The following is a 19676-nucleotide window of genomic DNA, read 5'->3' on the forward strand; positions in this document are numbered from 1 at the left end:
CCTTGTGTTGTTTGAAAAGTAACTCAGCTTGACAGTTCTGAGAAAATACCAAGACAATTATCACAAATCAGTAGCAGCATGTTATATACAGATTTAAAGAGAATCACAGGAATAAAAAGAAAACAGTAGTTATATACCTGCAAATCCTGTCATCTAAAACCCCAGAAACTTAGAGAAATGTACAGGGCATTTGAAGGTTGGTTCTGCAGTGGGACTATCAAAGCTCAGTTCTCCCATTACTGTAGCTTCTGAATTCTGATGAAGTTTGGGATGGTTCAAAGATGAGATTGTATCAGACCCAGCCCAGTTATGAAGACAGTATTAAAATGTTGGGTGAAACTTGTCTCCTAAGTGAAAAACCCCATCTGCTTTCAGGCTGCAGATGAATAGAATGATAATAATAATAACTCTTGGCATTTACACAGAGCTAGAATCTGAAAGCTCATGCTTTGAGTAAGACCTTACCCAAACCTGTGCATCTGCTGTGCTTATGTCAATTGGACTGTGTGGAGAGGTAAAACTCACTGCAAGAGTGACAAAATCTGTCTTACACTGTTGCATATGACCAGAGCATTTTGATTCTGCCAAATTCCTTAGATATGAAGCATTTATTATTATCCCCATTTGACAGGTGGAGAAACTGAGGCAGGGAAGAGCCAAATATGAAATGTGTTCTCTTGTTTGGGGATGTCTTACTTGTGGGTACCCAACCAGGTGATTGTTCAGATGCATGGAGCATCCTGAGCTCACACCCACTCAATTCAGAGGTGTGGGTCATCAGAATATTGGAGATCTAAAGCTCTGGGTCCTGGCTGCAGCTTGCCTGACTTTAGGTAGCCTCCTGGAGATCCAGAGCCAGGAGCGTGGTCACACTGGTCCTCACTGGCAGCCCCTGCAGAGCTGTGCACCTCCACAGGCAGCACAGGGGTGACTCACCCCCTTGACAAGGATCTGCATCCTGGCTGGTGTCTGAAAGGCATGTGAGATGAACAGGGCCCAGATAAGTAAAATTTGCAGCATGCAAATTGTGACTAGAGTTGAAGATTTGTTGGGAACTGGTTTGTCCACGGTGTCAGAGGGAAAAAGTGTAAAAAACAAGGGTATCCTGATGCCTGGCTTTGTGCTCAGAGCCAGCATTGGAAAAATCAGTTTAAAATGCTGCATTTCTTTGAGGTCAGATTTTTTTGTCACAGATTTAGGCAGTTTACAGGATGATTTTTGCATAGAAGTTAGGAACCTTTTTTGGTGGATGGTTATGGATGCTCTGAGACCCACTGTCATGCTGTGTGCCTAGGGTACTTCCATCTCTGCTCCCTATTTTTCATTATTCAGTGGTAACTTTTGCACTGATTGTGTGAGGGAAAGCAAAGATCTATTTTGGATCAGACAGGTGGCCCACTAACACCTCAAATCAGTAATAACCAACAGCAATAAACAATAAAAAGCAGAATCTTGGTGGGGGTGGCATTATAATTTGGGCAGGTACATTCTTGGGAAGGGGTCATGAAAAAGCAGTTTTCTAAAGTTGAGTTCAGTGCATCAGACACATTTCTACTTATGTACTTCCAATACAGGATTAAAAGCAAATATTCCCATGGAGGTTGCTATTAAATCTCAAACTGCTTTAATTCTCTCCACTCATATGTCTTGCCTTGCCTTCTCTCCAGTTGGTTTGATCCAGTCGTGTAGAAAAGGTGTGGAGTGATTCACACAGTTAGTAGGAACTGATCTTGCTCTGGGGGTTTCTTCACCCAGGTGCCCAGGCCAGCTTTCTGAAATGCTTTAAACAGCTGCTGCTTAACAGACTGGTATGTCTGAGCCACCAGCTTTGCCTCGCTGTACACTGATGGCATCTCTCCATGGCTTGGTACCCGTGTGCTCAGCTGCAGAACAAAAATCAGGGAAGGGGAAAAAAATAATAAAAACCCAACCTATGAGCCAAAAGAAACAGGAGGCTTCAGTAGCCGTATAATCTTCCTGTCTACATTTCATAAGCAATCACTGTGCCTTGTGTGTTTGCTTTTGGTTTAACGACCAGAAAACCAGGGAAGCAATAAATGCTGGTGACACAGTTTCAAGCCATTGTGAGGAGAAAAGGGATGAACAGCTCTGCCTTGGAGTGGGCATAGGCAGTAGCAAGTCTTGGTGTGTTCTACAAAGGCAGAATGCTACTTCTCAGTTGAGATGATTTTTACGGACAAAACTGAAAAAAGTCCTTTCTGGAGATCTTTAAAACATGTGCTCCTTTAAAGAAAGTTTAAAGTGGGAAGTGCAGCAGCTCAATGCTTCCAAGTGATGCCCAGACACAGAAAAGTTGCTTTCCACACTCTCCCATTTCCCCCCTGTAGTCTGTTATTGTTGGGAGTGCTGTGAAACGTGTCCTGGACAGGGCAGAAATCAGGCATCGGGGTTTGTGCAGGTGTGGGAAATCCGAGTGCTCTGTTGGAACACTGGAGCCACCCACGAGGAGCTACCTCAAGCAGTGTCGTGTGTCCAGTGCCCCTGGAAGGACATGCAGGAGGGAGCACCCTTTGCTCTGCAGAAGGACTGAACAAACTCATCTGACCTGCCCAAGTCTCTACCGTGCCAAACCCACAGAGAAAGGCACCCTCACAGTAAGCCTGAAGAACAAACAGCTCTACCCCTTGTCTCTATGCAGGAGAGATGCTGACAGGCAGATTAAAGGAGAAGGTGAACATGCAGCCTGCAATGAGCTGCTCCTGTCTGTGTGCCAGCACTCTGTGGGGCTGTACTGGCTGGAGCTGTACTGGCCCAGTCAGCAAGGGAGGGTGACATAGCCAGCCTGGGTGTCAGTGGGCCACAAGCTGGCCTGGCAGCACTGACTTCTCTCTGGCTGCCTCTTTGTTCCCTTTGCTTCCCAGAGGCAGAGAGTGATGACATCATCAAATCCCTCGTTTTGTCAAGAGCAAAGTGCCCCTTTCAGCCACAGGTTACTCTCTCCTGCTCACTGCAGCCTCATCCCTGCTGTGAGCCAGAAGCAATCCAGTTCTCCCAGTCATAATTCCAGCCATGGCCTCAGTTTTGTTCCTGTGAGGATCCCTCCATTCTGGGGGGAGTCCTTCATGCTTCTTGTCTCACTTCCATCTGCTGTGCAGGAAACGGGCTGGGACCTGTGTCACCACACTGTGACCAAGCCCTGGGCACAAAGCCCAGTTGGTCTCTTCTGCTCTCTTCTGCTTGGACAGACCATGCCACTGCCTGGAATGGGATGAGTCCCACCAGTCTCCTTCCCCTGTGGTGTGCTGCAGAGCAGAACAGTCCCTTTGGGCTTGTGCTCAAACCTGCCCACCCTGCAGGCTCCTTTGCCTTCCCTAATGACTTTGTTGGTGGAATTGTCTCCAATTCCCTCCCCACCATCACTCCATCTTGTTTGTTTCCACTCATTTCCCAACAGGACAGAGGTTTTGGCACTTAATAAAATAACTTTTTTTCTCGTCCTCATCCTCTCACACTGTCCATGGACTGCAGGACAACACTGAGTGCAGCAGACCCACCTTGCCATGCAGCTTTGCCCATCGAGTGAAGAACATGTATTTGCAGAGGCGCGAGGGGCTCCCGCAGCTCCTCTTCCCCGTGGTGGCGTTGATCACCTCCAGCTCGCTGCTCCCCACGATCCAGTTCACGCTGAAGCCAGGAGACTTCCCGGGCTGCCGAGCGCCAGCGTGGCTCACCCCTGAGGACACAGGGACAGCAGTGAGCTCCAGAGCTCGCCCAGAGGCTGCTCCTGGGCTGCTGTGCCACACGAGACACCCTCAGTGGGCTGCTGGCATTGTGCACTGCACGTGCTCTTGTCACCATGGGTTAAATGTCACCAGACCAAGTACCTTGGAGAGACGTAACTTAGCAATTCCTATAGATTTTTTCCACCTTGCAGGCAAACCTTCCTAGCCTAAGAAAAGCCTTTGGGTTGTAGTGTGAGCTGTTGACAGCAGTGTGATGGTTGCTGAGTGAAATCTTTCACAAAGGCCTTAATGAGATGACAGGTTTTTAAAAGGAACTAAGCAGTACAGTGCTTTGGCCATGAGTTCTTTCAGGTGAGCTCCCAATAGTCCAGAATATTTATTTGCTATTAACTCCTGGGCCTTTGCTGTGAGGGCATGTCTAGACCCCTCACCAGGGGATAAGAAAATACAAAACAGTCCACTTCATCATTACAGAGAGATTATTAGATACAAGTTAATAACATCTTTGTAGACATCACAGATCTACACAGAGTACTCTTGGTCCCCACCTTGTGTCTGCCTGGGAGATTCCAACCCTGTGCTGCAGCACCAATTTCTTCAACAGCTAGTTAGTGTCCTAATGGAGATATTTGGGACATCTTTAAGTGGAATGCATCATATGTAATTTTAGACACTGCAATAATGATGTTTACAGTCACCTGGGATGAATGCATGACCTTAGTGTCATTCACATGGCCAATTTTGGACATCTGAGCCACGTGCTGAGCCAATGCCTTCACGGGTGAGATCTCCCTAGGCTCTAAATGCAGAGCAGGGCTACAAGGTCAGGGGTGGGTGTGTATATGAGTTATTTTTAATCAGGTAGATTTCTGTATCTTTTTAACTGTTTAGTATAGCTCAACATTTCCAAGACTCCTGTTGCTTTTTAATTTCTTGTACCTGAGACGGGGGAAGGATTTGTCTTTGCAAGAAAATAAGAGGAATAAAGAAAGTGGTTGGCTTATTTTTCAGCACAGTACAAATGCAAACAAGTGATCTCTGCCTTGCCCTGCTCATTAGTGCTTTTGGAGCGAAGAATCAACACTGGGAGCTTCCAAGGCTGGAAAATACAGAGTGACCTGAAGCAATTTGAATATTTTTGAAAACACAGACCTTGGATAATGTATCTAGATCCAGTTTTGTGTCCCTCTCTTCTCATTTGCTGTGTGGGCCACTAGCCTGCAGACCTAGACAACAAAAGCCACGGTGGTGAGCCCCAGGTGGGGATTGTGCTGGTGGGCAGGAGCTGCCTGGCACAGCCACCCCAGCACAGGGCAGTGCCAGGACTGGGTCTTTGTTTCCAAATGGCAGCTCCTGCCTGCAGCAGCTCCAGCGACAGCTCATGGTTTGCACTGCTTTCATTGCTGCTGGGTGGAGGGCAGCAGAGAAAGGTCCTTTGCATTTTCTGCTGAGAGGGTTTTAAAAAACTTTTGCAGAGAGTGAGAAGTACTGATACGGGCTGTTCAGAGAGAAGGAGATTAAAGAAAAGAGATCAAAGCCCATCCTTTCCAAAGTGCCCTTCTTGGCCAGGATCTCATTTTCAAAATAGGCGCATGCCATGAGCATCTGCTGGTCTGAGGCAGAATGGGAGGAGATGGGAGCTGGTGGGAATGCTGCATCCATCACTGAATGTGTTGAGCTCTCAGGAAAGCTCCTGAGAGACACCTCGGGAGAAGTGGAGGGCTGTGCAGGGTCTGTCTGGCAGGGATGCTGCCTCTGCAGGCAGCTGCTGCATCCTGCCTGGAGCCTCTCAGCATCATGAGAAGCAATGCCACTGAGGGACCTGCCCCCTCTCTCCCGTCTCCTCTGCCTTGGGAGGGACCTGCTAGAGCCAAATGGAACTTAGCATGCACAGAGACAGAAAGGTGGCCATTGACAGGAAAAAGTTATATGGCAAACTCACTTTGTCTAGTGAGTTATAGACAAAGCTGGAACTGCAGAAATCATCTCAGTCACTGGGACTGAACTCACTACTCTGTGTAGAAGAGAATTATAGCTAAGTCATAACCTCATCCAGGATTTGTAAACACTTTCATGTCATATTAATACCTCTTTCAATTTTTTCCCCCCAGAGATAACAGATCAGTCTGCATCTAAAACTCCAGTTCACCTAGGCAACAGGATTTAAACTGAGAGCTTGAAAATCAGATAGCTTTGCAGCACTGCTCGAGCGTCCCTACGCAGAACAAGATGCAAACAGATCAAAATCAGCTGTTTGACACTATGCACCACTCTCTGTCAAGATAGCACCCAAAAGCTTAGAGGATTTGAGTGCCCAAAAGCATGATAGCAAACACCCTGCCATGCAAAGTTGCCACAGGACACCAAATAAATGAAAATGTTGTGAAATCCCTGACTAGAGGAAGAGAAGGAAAGGCTGCACAAAGAGGAGAGCAAGTTCTGGGTGCCCACTAGATGGGGGCTGTGAGAGTAGCCCAGGCTGGTCCAAGTGCCTGGAAACCCCTCTGGGCTCCTTTGGCTTTTGTGCTTTCTCTTCCCAACTATCATAAATAAATACATGTGCTTAGGTAAATAGAAGGTATTTTCACATAATTTTCTGAATGCAAAAGAAGAGGTTTTAAAGAAATAAAACATGAGAGTCATAACAGACGAATATAGAGCATGGATATATTCTCTGCTGATATTTTTATAATTTTAAAAAATTTCTTTGATATTTTTATTTTGACAAATAATTGTTTTATTTAGAAAGTAACACTCAAATAATCTAGGTTATTTTCTTTCCTTTATGTATAACATCCTTCTTAAAACCCCCACAACAAAGAGTACAACAGAAGACAGCAGGATTTGAAAGAAAAAGTCTTTGCACAAATATTATGAATTTAAGTACTGTGAGATGTGAACTGAATATGTCTTCTCCTCTCTCTCCCAGCAAAAGCTCATAACCCATCAGGATACCCTTGAAAACAGCCGCAAACTTAAGAGAAAAGGATATAAAAAAGACATTTCTTCTAAAAATTACACCCAAGAGTAATCTCAGTGGAAGAGTGGAGTTCCATCTGGCTGGGATTGGTAGAAAACCATGCAGAAAACCTCACTGATTACTTTTCAGGGGTGCCAAGGAGTTAATCTCAGTATACCTCATTACACACCATGACTCTCCTCTCCATTGGAATGTTTGTACTGCTATGATCAAGCGGCAAAATAACTGACACCCTTATAACTTAAAGACTCCTGCAGTCCTAGGCTGGTCTAATGTCCAAGACAAGTATGGGAGGTAGATTTGAGATTGTGGAGGTCTGGTCTCTAATGCATTTGGAGAAATTTTTTCTAGGTGCCCATGTCCTTAGTCACTGGATATGCTGCTGGCAGGGTTTCCCAGGAGAAAGAATTGCAGCATAAGCCTGAGCAATGTAAGTTTTAACCAGCATGTCCTCCCCAGGATTTGTGAGGGGAAAGAAGATTACAAATAATGGCATTAGAGACAAAAACAGTGCAGAGAGAGAGAGAGAGAGAGAGAGAGAGAGAGAGAGAGAGAGAGATTCCTCCCACCACTTCTCCAGGGCTGAGGAAAACCCACAAACGCAACCAAAAAGTGAAACAAATGCTTTTCCGAACAGAAGCCTCTGGGAAGGAAGAAGACAGCCCTGAAACATCCAGATTAAATTTAAAGTGATACAAGCCCCCCTCTGATGCTCCTTGTTCCCTTGAAATCTCTGGCAACAACCCTTGGACATACATACACACACACTCTGGCCAAGTATGACCTATTGCTTTTACTCTGCAAGGCCAACCCAGCAGAGGAATAGCTGTTCTGTGGTGGAAACCCTTATAAAATCCCTTTTCATGTTTTCAATCCCTCAGCAGTTGAAGTGGGTTTCCTGGTACATCCTGCAGACTCAGGGAAATTGTATGCACCTTTGATGTTGATGTACGGGTGCACTTAAGAGTGTGCTAGGGCTGGCACAGGATGACATCTGCCTTCCCAGTGGGAGATGCAGTGGCTTTGGCAGCCAGGGCTGTGTTGTCAAAATAACAGCCAGATTTGGGAAATGGGAGATATCTCCTGGCCTACTGTGAGCTCTTTCTCTCTACCACGATGTCGTGTGGGAAGGAAGAGGGGCTGAGACATGCCCATGCTGGACCAGGGCAGGAGAGACAGGTGGGGACACAAACTGGAGGGAGAGTGTGGATCACAGCTTCCTGTTCACTTGACTGCAGTCTTTGTTTAAAAAATGGAGATAAGCTGTTCAGAAAAGGATAAGCCTTTTGACCTGTTCACCTCACAACACATACATGCACATTACACTTGCCAGATGTACTAAACCGCACAGAACCTGGGAATTTCCCCAGTGGCTAAACTATCACTTCTGCCTCAGCCAAACGAATTTTGTCACAAGGACATATTAAAAAAAAGAAAAAAAATTCCATTAAATAGATAAGGTGTTAACTAGTACTCTCCCAACTGAGGAACCTAGAGGACTTTGAATGGTAATGGGGCTCTTCACTAAAATGTCCTGACCTCCCAGCTCTGTGACATAGACATCATAGTGGTGTCCCACGGAATCCTCCCTAAGAGAAATCATCAAAAATTAAAATAAGGATCTAATCTGGTGCAGAACTGGTGTCCTTTAGCATTCACATGCCTCATGAAGACCTGAAAAATAGTTAAACCTAAAATTTACTGAAAGTTTCCTTCTGGTTTTTAGAAATGTTTTACTTAGTCATACTTTTTTTTTTCCACTCTGAGCGTTCAACATACAGTGGTTGTTTTCTTGGTCAGCTTGTATCCACTAATGATCCTTTTTTACTAATGAAAGAGGAATTGGATTTAAACACATTGGTTTCATCCTGCTACAAATTCATATTCTTCAGGAAAAAAAAAAAGGTGTGAGTTAATGGTCTACTTACAAATAAAAAGCATTTCTGTTGGCAAGCAGCATGACTAGAGATGGGAGGGGGATTATTTGTTTTGCAGGCAGGTGTTTGCTTACCACTGAGCAGCAGCTGATTGCGCCGGTACGAAGCTGGCAGCAGACCAATGTCTTCTATCCTATGGCTCATTACCCGGGAAAGGTGGCCAGTGTGGCAGAGGCTTCCCACAATGATGCTGTGCAAGTACATGGGTTCAATGAAAGAGCTGAGGAGAGCACCTTGGAGACCAAGGATGTTCCACCTGAAAAAAAAAATCAGGAGCAATAAGACACATGGGTGGAGGAATGGCCATACTGGAGTTACCCTGGGAAAATTAGCAAACATGGGTTAAAGGGATGAGGGATGAAACTATTCCTGTCCCTGCCCTATGATACAGAAAGAACTGCTAGGTTATTATACACCCATGGGCTGATTACTCCTCCAGAAGGATTTGAGATTACTGTGGTGCTCTTCACTTAAGGGATGTATTTCCATCTTGTATTGCTGCAAACAGAGGCTTCTTATCAAGAGGTGTTTTTTCTAAAAGCATTTTGTATTTGATGGATGTCCATTTAACACATCTCTAGCAGAATTTTATTTTTTTTCCTGCATCTCTAGTGTTTCCCTTGCAATGGCAGAGCTAGAATGGGAGCTTTTGTTATTCTACCTTTATTTGCAGCTTGTCATGTCACACTGCCAGGCTAACACATGACTTAGGTGGCCAAAATTCCCCCAAAATCTTTGAATGTCTCATAGGTTGACTTTTCTTTGTATAAATGACCACGAAGATATGAAGACATCCATGAGAATTAAATCCTGGTCCTGAATAGGAAAAACAAGAGAAGACTTAGACTTTTAGGAAATTTATTTGTAATTGATAGCTTGACCTGCTCTAAAGTGTTCAGAGTGATGGATACATCTCACCCTGTTACTGCCTTAAAGGTGCAGCAGGGTGATGGTAAAAACCTTTGTACCTTCCACTTGTCAATGGCTGAGGCCTCTGTGCTACTGGTGGTGGAGTAGTTGCCAGAATGGTTCTGCATTTGAATAGCCTATGAATTTTTACATCAACCTAGGCACAAATATGACAGAATGCTTGCCTCTAAATTCTTCAGGGGACAGCTAATTGGTTAATGAGTGGAATAATTAAAAAGGGGAAAGAAGTCATGATGCAGTTATCTTCTTGGCAAACCTATTTAGCTCAGCTCATCTAAGCTGTTTCCTACCACACAAATGCTATCAGGCTCTCTTACACTTGGATAATATTTTTATCTAAGTTCAACACTGTCAATCTGTCTGAGTAGATTTTAGTTCAGGAGTTCAAACCGAAAATGCTTTAGAAAATGTAGTTTGGAGAGCATATTTTAGCTCATTAAAACCCAAAACACCGGCAACATTTGGAACTCGGTAGCTAACTGAAGGAAAGAGTGTGAGGTGTCTGCTATATAAGGCATCATCCAGTGGCTGCCATGCTAAATAATGTGTTTAAAGCAGAATTTCCAACAGCAGCAAGCATTATGGTGCTAATTTCTTACATCATTGTTCTTTTCATTAATTAACATTTCTCAACCGTTAGTGCAATTATTGCAGTGCCTCCATACTGTATGTCTCTTTTCATGATTAATAAGGAGTCATTATATTTCCCTTTCCTGAAGCAGTCAATTACACGGAATACTTTCCATTAATTACTGAATGTTTAAAACCAGCATGCTGTACCTGGAGAGCAATCTGCTCTAGGAACCTGTGACACCAATTGCTTTTAAAAGTTCTCTTTAAATTTTATTCCAAAAACACAAGCAATTTAGCTGGCTGTATTAATTTGCCTCCGAAGCAGGGCTGTGAATGAGAAACATCTTTTAATCTCATGCAAGAAAAGGCAGCCATCTGGCTGCTGAGGATTTCAGAGTCAGACTCTCCCTGTCTCCCTCTGTAAATGCAGGCCATTAAAGTAATGTGTTCATCTACATAAAACTCAAATGAAATATAAAAGGTAATATTTATATACAAACAATTTAGTCCCACAATTTAAACAGTCATTGGTTTTATGAAACATTTACTTTAGTCGATCAGATTTGCATAACTTCATTTGGGGGAAAAAAAGTGTGGTCATTTCTGCAAATAACATCACTTTTAAAGAAGAGAACTAGCTGCCTCTTTGAGTAAATAACTTATCATGATGCAAAATTAATAATGCAAGCTTAAGAAATGGAGCTGAATTCAGCTAACGGTACTATGCCATCAACCAGCATCTAAGGTAAGCAAAACAATTACACAGTTATCTTTCTCCAGATGGAAACCTGTAAGATATCAGTACTGTTTTCAGCATTTAAAATTTCCTTTAAAAAGCCTTATGTATTTGATTGAAGGAGAAAAGAAAAGCAGCTAAACAGAAAACAACATATGTTCAACAATATTGGGATTTCAGCAATATGCGCATCACAAGAAATCATCTAAGTTTTATTTACCAAAATAAGGGTTTGTGTTCAGATCATAAATTACAAGGTACTTTAAATTCATCACTAGGGACCTGCCTTTTCTTTAGAGATATTTCTCTGCCTACTTCTGGATGTATTCATCCTAGTGTAAAAAGGGATTCAAATGTCAATGGAATTACATTATTGGAAATCACAATATAAGCATGATCAGGTCACCCTCTATGTATTGAAAGCATTCCATAAATTAATCCTTGCAGTGCTCTGATAAGGTAAAGTCCCATTTTTGCACCCTGGGGAATCAGGGCAGAAAAGGAGTAAGACCTGCTGAAGTCTGTAAGAGTTTCTGGCTTCTGGATGCAATAGCTGTCCCTTCAGAGAACCCTGCTTTCCCATTCCAAAAGAAGGCACAGGAAGGTGTAGGGGTGTTGAAGCTTCTACATCAGTCATGGTGGGTTTTGACACCAGGGTATAAGTTTAACTCCAAGAAAAATTGGACAGCGCAACCACACAAGAGAGAAGAAACCTACCAAAGAATACTGGCACAAGAGCGAGTCCCTCTTGATGCGAAGAATGTGGTGCAAAAAAAGACTGTCCCAGAACCAGACACCATCCTAAGGTAGCGACGACTGAGAAATCAGGAAAGGTGCTGATACCAAGAAGGCATATTTGGTGGGGACCACTTGCTGGGTCTTTTTGAGCTGGTGTCCCCCATCTGAAGTGAAGAGGGATGAGGGTGATGGCACTGTCACCTGCACAGTGGCTCCTTCCTGGTTCAGTACTGGTTTAGCAGCATCCAGCCAGAGAAATGGGATGAAGAAGCAAGGAAGGAGCTTCGCTTTCAAATCCAGCCCAGGTTTGTCAGAGTGTTTAGACAGTTTCTCTTTGGAAAGCAGCCCTGAGCATGTGTGTGAGTCCCACACAAGTCCTAGAAAAGCAGTAGTCCTGTACTGAGTTGGCCAAAACCAGACCCTTGCACTACTGCTGTTACCCTTCAGAGCACAGGAAAAAAACATTAATGTTGTGGAAAATTTTCAGTTCTTCATGCTGGTGCTGCTCTGTGGATGAAAATGCCTATCTTGGAAGACAGCCAGTGCAGAAACATAACATTTTACTGACAAATATTTGGGGGAAGTTCTATTATCCTTTGTATTATTCATCCCTTGACCAACACACCTGACTAATGTACTGACTTAGTCCTTTGATATATGAACATCTACAGAATTATTTGTAGGTAGATGGTAGGGAAAGATCCATTTGAGCAACAGTGAAACTATCAATAAGGGTGTTAATTTTGAAGGAGCTATTTCTCTGTAGCCTAATTTAAGTCCATGAAAGTAGCTGTGTTCCCATCTGTAACAAAGAGCTCTTTTCAAAATAAAATTATTATTCAAAGCAATGCAGTGTTACATTTTGGCTTCTCAATATATCAAAGTGACTTTTCTCGCTACGAGGAAATATGCTGGATCATTCTGAATTTTCCTAATTGTGCAAGATTTTAAGGGCTGTTTTCAAGGACACGCATCTCTCTAATAACTCATATGCCATGTGCTCTGTAATAACCCTTCCAATACAGTGAAAATCAACCCACTGCTCCCTTAGTCACAGATCTTATTTCGAAATCCCCAAATCTTCAGCAGGCAGGACAAATAAAACAAAACATCTCCCCTTTTCACCCAAATATAGGAGCTTTTGTAGCTTTAAATGGGAGGAAAGTATACCCTTCCCTTTGTTCAAACAGCAGATATTACTGCACTGTTTACAAAGACAAAATCCTGCGTCCAGTTTTCAATATAGATAATCCTTAAACAAATACATTTTTGCCTGTTTGTCAATCACAGAAATGCCAGTGCCAAGCTGGGAGGCATCCAAGAGCAGGCAGCCTTTCTTTAATTAAATGCTGTGCTCCCCCAGTCCTGGACAAGCAGCGGGCAGGGCATGACCCCCCTGCAGAGTCCCCCAGTTCCCACACTCCTGACAGCTTGGGACCACAGTGAGCTGTGCAGGGAAATGTGTCCCCAGATCATAACCACACCACAGCCTCCAGGTGCTGGAGCATCATCTCACCACACCAGCTGTCTACAGCCCCTTCCTTGTACCAACAGAAAAAGGGATGATGAAAATAGTGAGGAAAGGGTTTGGAGGCAAACCCATGGGGATGCAGAGGGCTGCAGCCTTGCTCAGGTCAGTACAGAGCTCCCTGCCCATTGCTGAGACATGATGTGACAGCTGGAGGCCCATTGCTGGTGTTCCTAGCACTGATTTGAACATGGTTAGACCTGAAGGCCAACATTTGAACCCCTTTGTAACAGATGTGGAGAAATTTGCCTGATGCTTCATAACATCTCAGAGAACTGTGTCCACATGCCATGGATGCTCACAGATTGAAGTGTCTCCTCAGGACCTTTGGAAACCTTGCCCAATAAAAAGCATTGCTGATGAATTTTAAATCTTATTTTGATAAGGCTTTTTGTAAAAGATTTTTTTTTTTGTTATTAAGAGCTTTAAGTCTTATCCACTTGGTGCGTTGTTAACCTCCTGTACCACAGTTTCTATTACCAATATTTCCAGCTATGCTTCACACAACATAAATTGTTATTCAGGGTGGCATGTGCTCAGCAGGACACCTGCAGTGTTCCTATTTATACAACCATTTAGCGATTATTGGTTTGGAAGCTGGAACTACTTTTTGATCTGTATTTTAACAGTGGGTGGTTTATATATGTTTTCTGGAACATACCTTGTGGTGAAAGATTGAATTTGAACTCTCAGTCACACAGAAAGGGGTTAAGAGAGAATTACAAACCGTGTGCACAAATCATCTCTAATTGAAGATCTAGCTGTGTTAATTGATTTTCATTTGCATTAATATGTAGCCTTTGAAGTAGCTTTTCTTAAGAGTTACCTTGTCAGGCTCAGCCTTCTGTTAACAATGGCTCTGGTCGACAGGCTAACACTAAAATAGATCTAAGAATGCCAATTTCTAACACCGACTTTTAGTCTTGCATTTTTATATGCTACATTTAAATATAGCTTAATGTGCTCAACTCATCCTATAAAATGCTACTTCAGACTGTCACTGCTAAATCCTGAAACAGTGCCTTAAGGCTACACCACCTTGCAGTACTCTGAACATATCCTTAATAAAGATTTCGTCCTATTTTCTAGCTTGTGGGCCCAAATAATCCACAAATCTTAGCCATAGGACATGGGTAGACTGCTCATGATGTTATACAAAGTTTGGATGTCCTTTGTTACTGTTTGTGTTGTTTGGCAGGTGAGGTAATTTAGATATTCAAGGTCTTTTTTTACTTCTGGGCTGAATGTCACTTTTTTGGTGAAGTTTGAGGAAGTAGATGACCATTAACCTGGCGGCAAGAAAACACACAGTCTTTTAAAGGTGACCTTTTGAGAAGTGGTAGTAAGAAAACAATTTTAAGGCCAGAGCTTGTAAAACAAACACTGAATTCTGGCTTTTATATGCTGTTTAAAGACAGTGTTTATGAGGATTGCTCCCTGCAAATCCTGCCCAGTGCAAAGTACATTCCTCAGCCTGTATCCTGGAAGGGGACTCCGAAAGAGAACAAGTGCCACTGCTCATCAATTTACGAATAAGTTTATTCAACCTTCATGTGTGTAGATGCAAATTTGCTGCACAGAAGGCTGGCATCTCTCCATAATAACTACATCAGCTCAACATCTAGTGAGCTACAAAGTGCTCTGCCCTGGCCAGAGTGTGAGCTGTCCAGTCTCCTGGCTGAGGTCTAGCAAGGAAGAGGGTTTGGGGAAAAGCAGTGCAATGAAGAACTCTCTTCTGGGACACCAAGATAAGAACTAATTTTTGGAATTAACCCTAGTGTTGAATGCCTGCACCAAGATCCTCAAAATAACTTGCCCACATGAAGGTGAGGTGGTGACATGGGACCTGGGAGCACCAGTTCCTGCCATAGGTCTGCTGTGCTCTGGGCAGCTGTGGTGATCTCCTCCCTGTGCTCCGTACACCACTGCCATTCTCTGCCAAAGACTGGCAATGGCAAAGCACCAAACCTCTTTGTGCAGGATCACAGGGCAGAACACCCTGCTATTTTGGAAGGGTTGACACTGGAAGAAAGAATTTCTCTTGTTTTCTGCATGGGAGAAGGAACCCAAGAGCTGGTGGTGAGATAAATAAACTTGGTGAGATCAGAGCATGAAATAGGAAACCTTATAGAGAAGGGAGATCTGTGTACTGCTAAATCTGAATTATGATGGGCCTAAAGGATGAGCCATGGTGGAAGGAGACTGGCCTGAAGCTCAGACAGTGTTTCCAAGAGTCAGAGGACAAAGTGTGTCAAAGGGAAGGTGGTTTCTCTCCTCTGTGACAGACTCCGAATTTCCCTTGTCAGTCTGTCCAGAGGGGTGATGGACTTAAGAGAAGTGCATAGATCTTTGATATTTTGCCCAGACTTTCACGTTTATTCTGCTGTAGGAATAAGAGGTAGACATATTTGGAAATTCAGATTTTATATAAGCAACCATGTGAACTGTTACCTGCAAATCTGGCACACATGTCCACGCTGTGGGAAGCCAGCAGGGAGCAGCTGCTCAGTGCTGGGCTGGCTTTGTGCACCTGGAGACCATGTCACCAAAGGGGACACAGAGAGCCAGTGTCCCTGAGGCCCTGGGGCACCAAAGGTGTGCTGCAAATCCCACTCCTGCAGCTGGCACATATCAGCTGAACACATATCAGTCCTGAACATTTCTGGGGATCAGAGACAGAATGTATTGCTGAGCCTCCCTAATGTTTGGGTACTGTGTTTAGATCCCCAAAGAAGAGCTGAGCTCTAGAGATACCCTTGTTTCTTTTCCCCTAAATGTGTGTGTTTGTGTGTGTGTGTGCATGCCTGTGTGTGCATATGACAATTTTCCTTCAAACATTTGTCTGCTCCCAAACAGTGACTGCAGAGACTCCCATTAGCAGCAGCATTAACCTTGCACTGACCTTGTAATAAGCAAGGTAAGAGCTAGTCCTGCATCCAGCCTTAGTGCAAGACACAAAGATGATAAGAGGTTTAATTTGGCCCATTGTATAAATTCTGCTGTCACAAAAAGCCAAAATTTTCTTAGGGTTGTAATCTCTGTTGACATAAACGTTTTAATATACCTTATAACTAGCACCAAGAAAACATTAAATGACATAAATTTTTCCCCAAACAGATGATTATTTTCAAAATTATTTTTCCTATGTTATTGCTGCTTTTTTTGCAAATGTATACAATGTATGTTAGAGATGAGAATGAAGGTCAAAAGGTGTTAGTGTAATTAATGAACTATGGGTTTAAAAATGTGGTTTGATCCTAAATCCTATGGCACTGAGAGCCTGAAGTCACTCCAGCTGCACTGTGAGGCTCACAGAAGTCACATGTGTAAAAGCTGACACTCTCTTGTGGTTTATTTGGGGACTCACAGACCCCGAACTTTAAATTTACACATATAAATGCATACGTTTTAAAGCCAGAAGGAGCAACCAAGACCTAGTGTGACCTTCTTTATGACAAAGTTGCAGAATTTCACCTCATAATTCCCTTCCTGAGCCAAATAAAATGACTATTCATACGAGCAGAGCTTTGCTTTAATTCAGTGAGGGAACAGGTACGATACCAGGGTGTTTATCCTGAGATCTCTACAAAGCCACAGAGCCCAAATAAGGCGTACCAAGCTTCAAATTCTCTCAAACTCGTGGTGATAGTAATAAAAATGGCTAAATGTCTTTGAATAACAAATAAATCTGATTAAACCACTCTCTGCTTATAGCTTTCCTGTGAGCAAGAAAGAACATAAATCGTTAGATACATGATTTACAGAATATTATTCGCTTTTCTCAGTAACTCTGTGCATTCTTGGGTCTTTGATATTCTGATAGCAATGCCCTTTGCAAATAATGCAAAATGATGTATATTTTAGCAGCTACTGACTAGATTCTCAAGAGGAAACATTCTCTAATAGCACAGTGCTCCTGAGGGACTTTTACAAGCAATAAAATCCAAAGCATATAAGCAAGATTTTTTTGTCAAATCTTGCTTATGCAAATATGAATTTCAGCTTCAGAGATCTCTTTTCTTCTCACTGCAAGACAAGCCCAGATAATGTGCAACCAGGTACCTGCATCCTGCAGACATTTAAAGAGTCAGCTACCTGTGTGGAAGGGCAAATATTTGCAGTGTGAAAGGAGGCCCAGACACCACCCATTGATTTCTCCAGTGGGGCAGAAGTGGGAAAGGGCCCTCACAGAGAAATCTCCTTTTCCACTGAACTCCTTTCCTGCCTCTGCTCTCTGTGAACAGGGGGGAAGAAGGCAGAAAACACTCCTATATGTGCTGAAACAAAGGACAGGTGAAGAAACCTTTGATTTCTCCCCCTTACATGTGAGGATAATAATTTATTGTTAAAACAAATTGGATATTTGTTAATGCATTTGTTAAAATATTAGATAAAAAATTATCGTAGATGGCGTTTAATGTGGTAAACTGAAATTTGGGATAAAGTAGAATGCAGATCTTCTCAGCCTCTTTTAAAACTGCACCCTACTGGTTAGAGTAAACATGCTGTTGAAAGCAGGGAAAGATGATTTTTTTTTTTTTTTAACCTATAAAAATCAGAAGATAATTTGAATTACACTGAAAAGAAATAATAAAAATTGCAGTTTTTCTTATAATATTGAAATAATATTGTCAATGATGAAAGCTGCAATTTTTTTATGTCTTGGAAAAACTTTGTGGTACGTGCTTTTTTCTTCAAAGACTTCAACGCTGTTTAAATGTGTGTCAACAGTGAAAGGATTCACTCAAAGTGCTTAGCAGATGTGTTTGGAGAAAACCCAGCTCCTGAGACTGTGCATTATTGTCAACATTCCCATCAATAGGAAATGTATAGTGTTTGCAAAGCTGATATTTAATTCACTGGCTAATGACATTCAAAACCACAGAGGGTGCAATATTTGTATTCTTGAACTTAAAACTGTTTAGCTCTTTTGAGCCCATATGAGTCTGAATTTGAAAGACTCAACTTCATCTACATGCAGGGGAGGAGATCCACCAAACACAGTTTGGGTTTTCTGTTATCTCCTTATGAATAAATGAAAAGATTACAGTGGAAGTTGCACTTTATCCTTCATGCAAGCCCAACAGTTGTGATGATTACACTTAGCAGAGGGTGGATTTTGAGTCTGGTAATATTTCCATTTGCTGGTTCACTTCATTTTTGGGACAAAATAGCATCTTTGCTAAGTTGACAGACTAGCTTTGGTAGGTCATCCATTTAAAGCTAAGAGAAGATCTATGCATTTGGATTAAACAAAATTTCTATGATTTTTTTTTTTTGCACGATTATGTCTATGTTGGCCTTTAATAATTGGGCCAAATTTTTGACTGATGGAATTTAACTGAGTTCTTAGGCATGATAGTCATGAATTTGATCATAACATTTATGTTTTTATAGCTATAATGTGATTTATGTGTAGAACTGCATCTAGAGATAATGTAGACTATATATATGTATATATGCATACATGTATGTAAAATTATGAAGATAAATATACTTTCATGTATAGATACATACTAATAGTGCAATAACTGTGTAACCAAGCACAAATATTTTGATTTGGGTTCGTGTTAGCCATCACTTGCTATTAGTTAACTCCCAAAACTGAGAATAGTGAATGAGTTAACATTTTATTTGCCACCAGGGAATAATTATGAAATACTTATTACATGGAAATTATTCTACAGAAATATATTCTGTATTCAAAGGACAGAGCAGAAACCCACAGAGGGGCTGTGACATAAGAGCTCTTCAATGACATTCAAAATAGAAATATTCCTGGTGGCTTTTAGGGCACTTTATTCAATTGGGTGCAGACGAGCTAAGTTTATCTGTATGATAGTTGGTTTGCAAGTTTTGAGGTAAATGATCCAAGAACAGCGAAGTGGATGTGTTTTATTTGCACAATGAAATTCTATTGGCAAAAAAACCTGCAAAGACAGTTTATATTTTTGTCACACTGTAATAAGCAACTAATGACCCACAGAGAATTTGAGAAAATGCCCTATTTACATTCTCTCCTATTTATATGGTCTGCTTTTGCATACAAAGGAGGTCTTGGCTTCTGCAGGGCTTGTCAGCACCTGCTGGCTGCTTCCCACTGGTCACCACAATCCTCTGTGGCATCAAGCTTCCACATCCAAAGACTTTAGCCATGTATATCCATCATGTACCTGGCAATTTTGTCTGTGCAGGACATGGTGATGAGCTGCTCTCCCAGCAGGACGCCGTCCCACGTCTGTGCTGCGTTGTGACACCGGACAGGAATGGTTCCTTCTCCAGACTCGATCTTTGTCCGCAGGTGCCCACGGTACTTCCTCACTATGTGCTTGCTGCTGTTCACTGGGCAAAATAAACACAAGAATGACAATATCTGAATATTTTTCGAAAGGACCTGAGAGGCTGTGTTGATGCCATAGCTTGCATTTGCAGAACCACCTCTGAAGGTCCTTTAAATTGGATGCAAAATTAGATGACATAACAGCCCAAGAAAGCAGCACAGTGCAGAAAAGAAGGTGCTCCTTGCATGGTTTTCTTTTCACATCCATCA

The 19676-nt window shown here is 42.5% G+C and overlaps 1 protein-coding gene across 1 annotated transcript in view; it reads right to left on the reverse strand.

Moving 5' to 3' along the window:
- Positions 1–1706: 1706 nt before the first annotated feature.
- ADARB2 (adenosine deaminase RNA specific B2 (inactive)) overlaps positions 1707–19676 on the reverse strand; it is a 298964-nt gene continuing 280994 nt past the window's right edge. The window contains exons 7-10 of the mRNA XM_062493910.1: positions 19300–19468; positions 8696–8877; positions 3516–3694; positions 1707–1883 (exon numbers count right to left, since the gene is read on the reverse strand). Coding sequence (XP_062349894.1) covers positions 1707–1883; positions 3516–3694; positions 8696–8877; positions 19300–19468 — 707 coding nt within the window. The remainder of the gene's footprint in view (positions 1884–3515; positions 3695–8695; positions 8878–19299; positions 19469–19676) is intronic.

The sequence above is a fragment of the Cinclus cinclus genome, chromosome 1 (genome assembly GCF_963662255.1).
Source record: "Cinclus cinclus chromosome 1, bCinCin1.1, whole genome shotgun sequence".
In the NCBI taxonomy this organism is placed as follows: domain Eukaryota; kingdom Metazoa; phylum Chordata; class Aves; order Passeriformes; family Cinclidae; genus Cinclus; species Cinclus cinclus.